The 8753-nt window shown below is 43.2% G+C and overlaps 1 protein-coding gene across 8 annotated transcripts in view; it reads right to left on the bottom strand.

Annotated features, from left to right (window-relative positions):
• The window catches only part of STIM1 (stromal interaction molecule 1), a 225353-nt gene that overhangs the window by 19097 nt on the left and 197503 nt on the right, over nucleotides 1-8753 (bottom strand). For all 8 annotated transcript variants that reach the window (XM_017894465.1, XM_017894460.1, XM_017894467.1 and 5 more), the window contains 2 exons: nucleotides 6233-6410; nucleotides 1740-1917 (listed from right to left, as the gene is read on the bottom strand). In XM_017894465.1, coding sequence (XP_017749954.1) covers nucleotides 1740-1917; nucleotides 6233-6410 — 356 coding nt within the window. The remainder of the gene's footprint in view (nucleotides 1-1739; nucleotides 1918-6232; nucleotides 6411-8753) is intronic.

The raw sequence follows: 8753 nt of genomic DNA, 5'->3' as shown, positions 1-8753 counted from the left end.
AATCCTCCTGCCTCAGCCTCCCAAGGAGCTGGGACTACAGGTGTGTGCCACCACACCCAGCTAATTTTTATATTTTTAGTATGGATGGGCTTTTGCCATGTTGGCCAGGTTGGTCTCGAACTTCTGATCTCAAGTAATCTGCCTGCCTCAGCCTCCCAAAGTGCTGTGATTACAGTCATGAGCCACAACGCCTGGCCACATTTAATCATTTAAAAAACTTAATCATTTAATCATTTAAAAAACTGATTAAATTAGAAGCCCTTAAAATCAAGGACTTCTGTTTATCAAAAGACAATATTAAGAGAGCAAAAAAACAAGTCAAGGCTGAGAGAAAATATTTTCTGCATATGTGTGTACACTGACAAAACACTAATATCCAAAATATATAAATAATGCTTACAAATCAATAAGAAAAGACAATCCAATTTTAAAATGAGAAGAGATTCCCAAATCAAATGGCCAATAAATTTATTAAAAGGTATTTAATAATATTAGGGAAATTAAAATTAAAATCACAAGATACTACTATACATTTACATGAATGTTTAAAATTAAAATGCATAAAAATACTGAGGTCATGGATCAACTAGAATTCTCTTACATTGTTTTGGCAGTATAGATTGGTACAATCATTTTGGAAAACTGTTTGACAGTTTCTAATAAAGCTAAATACATGAATACTCTATTATATGTCCAACAGAAATGAGTGCTTATGCCCACCAAGAGACATATGCAAGAAGATTCATAGCAATATTATTCATAAAAGTCAACAAAGCTGCAGACAACCCAAATATTTATCAATGGAAGAGTGGATAAATTATAGTATACTCATACAATAGATGAGTAACTCAGCAATGGAAATAAACCAACTATCACTACATGCAACTTTGATGACTCTCATAGACATAATGTTGAGCGAAAGAAACAAAACACAAAAGAGTATATACTGTATAATGCCATTTATATGAAGTTCAAAATTAGACAAAACTAACTGGTTTACAAGTTGTGACAGTAGTTAACTTTTGGATGAAATATTAACTGGGGGAGCAAAAGTGAGTTTTCTGGGGTGCTGAGAAGGTTCTGTATTTTGATCTGGGTGGTGGTAACACAGGTACGTGCATATGCAAAAGTTTGCCAGCTGTATACTTATGACTTGTACACTTTATGTAAATACCTCAAAAAAAGAAACAAAATAACTGTTATCACCTATTATCCACTGTTCTTTGAAAATCATAGTGACTATTTTTATAATTTTCTTTTTTTGGGTTTTTTTTTTTTTTTTTTCCGAGACAGAGATTTACTCTTGTTGCCCAGGCTGGAGTGCAATGGCACGATCTCGACTCACTGCAACCTCCGCCTCCGGGGTTCAAGCAATTCTCCTGCCTCAGCCTCCTGAGTAGCTGGGATTACAGGTGCCCGCCACCACACCCAGCTAATTTTTTTGTATTTTTAACAGAGGTGGGCTTTCACCATGTTGGCCAGGCTGATCACGAACTCCTGACCTCAAGTGATCCACCCGCCTTGGCCTCCCAAAGTGCTGGAATTACAGGCATGAGCCATTGTGCCCATAGTGACTATTTTTTACAACTTGAACTCTTATTGGTAAGAGTCCAGTGACTCTAGAGCATAGTCTTTGGATCACATTTCAAATTCCTCACACATGAAACTTCCAGCCAGACCCTGGGCCCCTGCCCTTTGCCCACCCATCAAGGTGTCCAGGAATTTGTGGACTCTCCTACCTGCTCCAACTCCTCCTCAGCATATTTTTGGCGGCTCCGCTCATTCTCAGTACCCTCCCGCAGCTCCTTCAGCCGCTGGGCTTCCTGCTTAGCAAGGTTGATCTCATCGCGCAGCTTCTTCTCCAGATGGACTTTCTCCACCTCCACTGTGCGGTGCTCCTCCTGGGCCTTGTGCAGCCTGGGGGGCAATGCAGGGAGCTGGAGGAGGCCAGGCAAGGGGGTGCCAGCCAACATGCCATGAGTCACGGCACCAAAGAGGAAAATGACGGCTCCAACTCTCAGCATATATTCTCCCTGCTCTGCTGACTGTCTGGCTCTGAGCTAACTCAGGGCCAATAGAAACCACAGTTATTACCTAATTCACACCTTGACCATCATTTTGCTGCCAGTAATCAAGGCTGTGGAGCCCGGTTCTCAGGCATCTGAATCCCTCCTCTAAACTGTCTCATACAAAAATCATAACAAGTATCAGTTTACAAGGTACTTCCCATTTGTCCTCCCAGCAGATAATGATATATTGGTACCATTATCAGCCTGGGACAGGCAGATATGGAGCCTTAGAGAGGGAAAGCAATTTGCAGGAAGAACTGAGGCTAGAATTCCAATCTGTGTGACTTCAAATGCCGTAATTAATACCCTTATGTAGTGGTATCTAGAAAGTTCAATAAATGTAGAATACCCTGCAAGCTAGATAAAAAGATCCAGGAAAAACCTAATGGCCGAGAAATGACTGGGGTGGTAGCAGAGGGGTGGATTAAGGAAGATGAGGAAGGAACTATTGAGCTAGACCTCTTGGATTCCTGAGCTTCTGTTCCCAGAAGCAAAAAACAAATTTATGCCAGAGGGGCTGGGCAGGGCTCAGGAGAGTCCCCTGCTGCCCCCAGGCCCTGAGTTCCTTTCCCAAGTATCTTCCTTAGTGGATAAGATCTCAAGGGCATGGGTTATAATGTAAGTCTACCCTTGCACCGTCACACACATTCCCTCAGTTCACTGACAAAACCTTCCAGCCAGCTAAACAAGCCTTCTCCCTTCCTCACTTCTTTCCTCCACACGGCTATCTATGTTAATACACTCATTCATTCATCTATTCATTCACCAAGTTCTTTCAAGTGCCTACTAAGTGCAAGCACTGTGCTAAGCCCTAAATGTATGGCAATAAATCAGAAAGCTGTCCCTGCCACTGAGGAGCTCATGATTTACTCCAACAAAGACAAGTAAACAGGTAACTGTATACAGTGTGACAAATTCTATAATAAAATTATCATATATATGATAAAATATATATATATCTTTTCATTATAGAATTTAATATATATATATGATGTTGGGTGCACCCAAAAGATGGAGTAATCAGCTCTGCCTGACAGGAGTCAGGGAAAGAAAGGGAGACTTGGGCTACACCCAGAACAAAGACTGAGAATTTGCTAATCCCTTTGGAAGAGAGAACGGACTTTACTGTCTGGTCTTCCTTTCTAAGTAAAAACCACCAGGTTACCAGGGAACCAGATTAGGAAGGGGAAAGGATGGTGAAGAAGAGATAAGATATATAGCTTAGACTTGAGGTATGGAAAAGAAAGGATAGACTACAGAACAAGAAGGACCCTGAGAGAACACTGATCACTGAGATAATTAAGTAGATGAAACAGATGAAACAAACAGAACTCAATCTGTAAAAAACAAAACTAAGTCCAGAGCTATCAGTGGCGGAGACCTCAAAAGGTATCGTGGAACAAGCAAGGAGGTAAGAGGAGGAAATGTTAGGCTGCAGGCTCCCGCGAATTGTAATCTGCCTACTTTGTCCCTGAAGAGAAAGGGAGTTGAAACTCCTGAAAATGAACACCAGATGGCAATACATGCATAGGTAAAGACAAACCAGAGGCGCCATTTCCTGCCATCTCCTTCCTTTGCTGAATGTCCTTCTTTATTGTACTCTTCCATGACCCAACTGTATAAAGTTACACCATTAAGGATTCACTTCTTCACTGAAATACTGTCCTCTATGAAAGCAGCCTCTTGAGAAAAGCCAATACTACAATATGACTGTCCTTTATAATAGTGAGCTCCTTTATAGTAGAATCAAGACTGATCCCCTTTCATAGTGCCAATAAGGTCTGTTAGAGATGGAGATCAATAATTATTGTTGCGTGCAGAAATGAGCAAATAAATATACAATTAAGCACTGCCCCACTCCAAGGCAACAACCTTTAGCATTGTAATTAGTCCTGGCTCTAAGCAGTTGTGTGACGATGAGCAAGTTTTGCCTGCTTTGGGAATCAAAATTCCTGCCTGCCTCAAATAATTATCTTGAAACTCAATGAAATCCTAACTGGAATGTACATGTAGAATTATAATTATTCACACAAATTATCAGGAACTCTGTAATAAAGCTCTGTAAAAGCTGGTATTGCAGGTCTGTTAATACAAGGAGGAACAAGGTGGCAGTGGGCTCTGGACACTCAGAGGAGGATATATGTGTACATGTGTGCAAGCCTATCTCTAGGGCGGAAAGGGGAGGGGTGTCTTTGTCTCTTTCTAAGTGCCGCAGTGGTCATTTAGCTCTGAAGGTCTTAGGGAGCAGGGAGTGCTGGGAGCTTAGTTTTATCCCCAAACTTGGAATGTCTCCTGCCTAGATTCTTTTGCCTTTGGAATGGAAACAGTACATGTTTTTCAAACAAATGAGGTATGGGGACTGCTCAGACAGCAGCAGTTAGCCCCTAATTGGCAAAGGGCCCAAGAACAAGGGGCCCAGCAGAGTAGCCAGGATTCAGCTCAGAGATCAGACCCCTCTTGCTCCCTAGAAGCCCAGCCCATGGAAATAAACCCAATAAGTCTGCTACCTCAGTAAAAGCAGCACCCTGGAGTGTCAAAATTCCTAGTTCACTACTTACTGATATACGACCCTGAGCAAAGCACTTACCCTCTCTGAGCCTTCATTTCCTCAACTCAAATAGTACCTACTTCAAAGGGCTATAGTGATTAAAAGCAATAATGCATTTAATTATTTAACAATACCTGGCTCACAAGAAGTCTTTTCCCCATCCCTCCAAAGAAAATAGTGTTTATCATTTAAAAATAACACAATGGCTGGGCACAGTGGCTCAGGCCTGTAATCCCAGCACTTTGGGAGGCTGAGGTAGATCTCTTGAGTCCAGAGTTCAGGAAAAGCCTGGGCAACCCAGCAAGACCCCTGTCTCTACAAAAAATCAAAAAAATTAGCCTGGCATGGTGGCATGCACCCAGCTACACAGGAGGCTGAAGCAGGAGGATCTCTTGAGCCCAGGGGGTGGAGGCTGCAGTGAGCCATGTTCATGCAATTGAACTTCAGCCTGGGCAACAGACCAAGACCCAGAGTCAAAAAAATAATAATAATAAATAGAAATAAATGAAAAGACAAGACTTCATTTCCTTTTACATGAGTTCCTGCAAAGACTTCCCAACTAGAGTACCTAGGCTTCCAGAATCATTTTCTAAAAAACAGTCCTGAATAGGCCTCTACTCTTCTCGAAAATAAAACAACCAAAAAACCCTGATTTGACTCTCTATTGCCTTCTGCATCCTACTAACTTCCCCACATGCATCTTAAGGTCCCAGGGATCTGGCCCCACCCTATATACTCAACCTTAACACCCAGGACCTCCCTACCCATCTTTCAAGGCTACCTCCTCAGAGTCCCACATCCACTCATTCACCTCTTTGTCTTTCTAGTCATTAGCATTCTTATCCTATAAGCTGAATCTGGAACTAAGTCTGCATTAAGTGTGCTCTCACTGCTGCTTCTTGTGGGTGTGTAAGTTTTGTTTCCTCAGGAACAGTGAATTTCTTACAACTGCCGTCACAGAACTGGTTACTATATGTTAGGAAATACACAGGCTGACCGACTGACTGACGGGCACTCTCTTTTCACAGCTAAATCTTCTGCCATAGTTTTGAAGTCATATTTTATTTTAACAGAATCCCACACCATATGAGTTGGAAGTGTTCTAGGAGAGTTCAGCATTCTCCTAGGTCAATCCCTTCATATTACCAATGAGGAAATAAGTCCTGGGAGGGAAAGAGATTTATCCAAAGTCATACAGCAAGTCAGTGTTTATGAGATTTAGATTCCTTATAAGAAAGAACTAAGGACAGTAAGAAGGAAGGTTTGTGAGGTTTCTTTGGGGAACAGTTCATTATATCTATTTATATGCTAAGAGAAGCAGTGCAGAAACGGATGAAGGAAGAATGACCCCCTAACAAGCAATGGGAAGCTCAAGACCTCTGGCAGCTACACATTTCTCCTTCTGAAGCTAAGAGGCAAAAAAGAAACAAGTTTCTCCCCAGGAGGAATAACTGCCCAGGGCACTTGGAATATCAGCAACCTAAACTTGCAGTGCAGTTTTGGAAGGATGATGCAGCCTGGGCTGCCATGTTGACACGGTCTCAGGGGCCAAGTGGCTCACACCCAGGTGGAAATAGGAGGTTCCCAGGAGCCAAAGGTAATGGCAGGGCCTTACCTTTCCTGAAGGTCATGCAGACTCTGCTCAGCTCGGTGTAACCCTTCCAAGTCCTTCATCATCTTCTTCATGTGCTCCTTGGAGTAACGGTTCTGGATATAGGCAAACCAGCAGCCGCCCACACCAATAACGATAGACACCACCAGCATGAAGTCCTTGAGGTGATTATGGCGGGTCACTGCCAAAGAGGGGAGGGCATGGTGAGTTAGGATGCCTACTGCACACTTAGCCTTGCAGACTCCACTGCACACTCTCCCACTCACCCACTGAGAAGGAATTAGTTTCTCTTCTTAGATACACAATCCCCATACACTATTATAGTACGCTCTATGTCTATCTCTCTGCTAGCCAAGGCTTTGTTTTGAAATGAGAGGCCTTACAGCAATACAGGAAGCTTATTAAATCATACTTCCTTAAGATGCAGTGAAGAGGAGAGAACTAGTGCCTTCTCAATATACCCCAGCCATCTTTGGGCTAGGATGAGCCCATATGCCCAGATGTAGTGGCTTCTGTCCTACAGGGTAAGCAATTCTAAAGTTCCACAGTAGGTAAATGGAGATGACTGGTATAAAGGATATAAAGCAATGTCACCAGAAGCCTCAGTTCTGGCTGTAGGACTGAAGTCACTGTAGAAACTAGGTCTCCTGGACTACCAGGCCATTCTTGGCACAGATCAGGGAAAGGTCCAGAAGTCTCAATCTACTGTGAACATTTCTAGGCTACTGTGAAATCCAGAAACTCTAGAACAGGATAGCATCAAGAAATTGATATTGATGAGACATTATACCTACTAGAAACTGAGGGGCAGAGCTATTTCCAGAAAACACCTGGTAGCAATTCAGTGAAGCACGAGGGCCCCAACCACCAGCTGGGGTTCAAAGAATGCCCATTGTCCAGAGCAAAATTTAAATGTTAAACAAGAAATGACACCAAAAGATGAAAAGCAAAAGCCACATCCTAAACACTTAGCTAATCAGGAGAGAGGCACTTGTGGAACTAACATTGTTCCTGGTATAACAGATCTGGGCTCTGTGCCACAGCACAAAAGACTTAAAAGGGGCACTATAAGAAGGAGACGGCTGCTCCTGCATCCTCTGTCTAGGTTGTGCTGTGGGCTCAGAGGAGCCCTGGATGTGGGAGTCAGAGAAAGAGGGAAAAAAGGGAGTTATGCCAGAGCTAATGACCCTCTGTGCACAGCAAGTTGCCCTTAGACAGTGGAGGAGGAGGTAGGACTGGCATGATCCTTGGACACAGTAAGGACGTGAGGCTGGTGGAAATCCAAAAGGACCCAGGTCGAGCCACCAAGTTAAGGGAGGGTCAAGACACCAGAAAAAGAAACCATATGATACTGATGCCCATAGTTTGACAAAAAGAGTTACCATCATAGCTGCTCACAGAAAGGCTGAGCAGCAGGACATGGGGATGAGATGGGATCAAAGACAAATTAACACATCCTATTTCCACCCAAGGGAGGGGGGTTACTAGGTCAGGGTGGTGGCCATGTCCTTCATACGTTTATTCCAGGCTCTCTGAAAGAAAACCAAGGGTCCTCTCATGGCCATCCCCTAGCCTCCAGGCAGGCTACAAGTCTAGGCATACTTAAGCCCTCACTCTCCTACCTTTCGGGTTCCAAGAGGAGCTATTTCTGCAGCACAGTGAGTTGTCTTTCTTCCTGGAACACACCTGCCTCCTCCAGAGCCACTACCAGAGCCTGGGGTATTCTTTGTCTCCCCTGTTTGTTAATGACTTTTAATCTTGGTTTCCTAGGGTTTCTCAACTTCAATATCCCCTTTATATTCTTACCAAAAGTCAAAGGTATCCTTGTTCAAACAAGACTCCACGCAACGAGTGCTTCCAATACTTCAAATACTTAAGGTGGGTATGCAGATTGAGCCTAGTTATTTCATTTGGTTTCTTATTCTACATTATCCAGTTCAATTTGCCAGAAAAGCAACCACTCCTGCTCACTGAGGACTTTCCCCTATTTTCTGAGCCAATGAAGAAGTAAGATAAGGCATAGTCTTTTCTTTTCCTATCTCCAACTGCCCCCGACCTGCAACAATTATTCTGTAGGCCTCCCTGCACTTTTCTCAATATTCCTGCTGAAAGCACAAAGGCCACACTAGCCCCTAGCCCAAAACTAAGCACGCTGTAGGCACACGTTAAAAATTAAAAATAGTAGCTACCATTTATTTAGGGGAAATTGGGGCACAGAGAACCTTAGAAATGTGTCCAAGGTCACAAAGCTACTGAGTGATAGAGCTAGTCAGCTTGATTTCAAAGCTGGAACTCTTTATTATATCTTGTTTCCTCTAACGGAAGTAGAAGATGGATAACATCTCCTAACATCTCCAAACACCCCTAACATCTGCAAACTGGTACTATTTGGAGAGCCCTAGATGGGCCTGTAAGCCCAGAGCCAACTCTGCAGAGTGAAAAAGACTGTAAAGGGCTGTGTGCTACTCTGTGGTCACATGGGGAGGACTGAGCATGCCTTCTACTGTCAGAAAATGGACCTTGA

This window comes from Rhinopithecus bieti, unplaced genomic scaffold (assembly GCF_001698545.2).
Source record: "Rhinopithecus bieti isolate Rb0 unplaced genomic scaffold, ASM169854v2 scaffold_21412, whole genome shotgun sequence".
NCBI classification, from domain to species: Eukaryota; Metazoa; Chordata; class Mammalia; order Primates; family Cercopithecidae; genus Rhinopithecus; species Rhinopithecus bieti.
The sequence above is the reverse complement of the archived record's forward strand: the minus strand, read 5'-3'. Positions and strand labels throughout refer to the sequence as shown.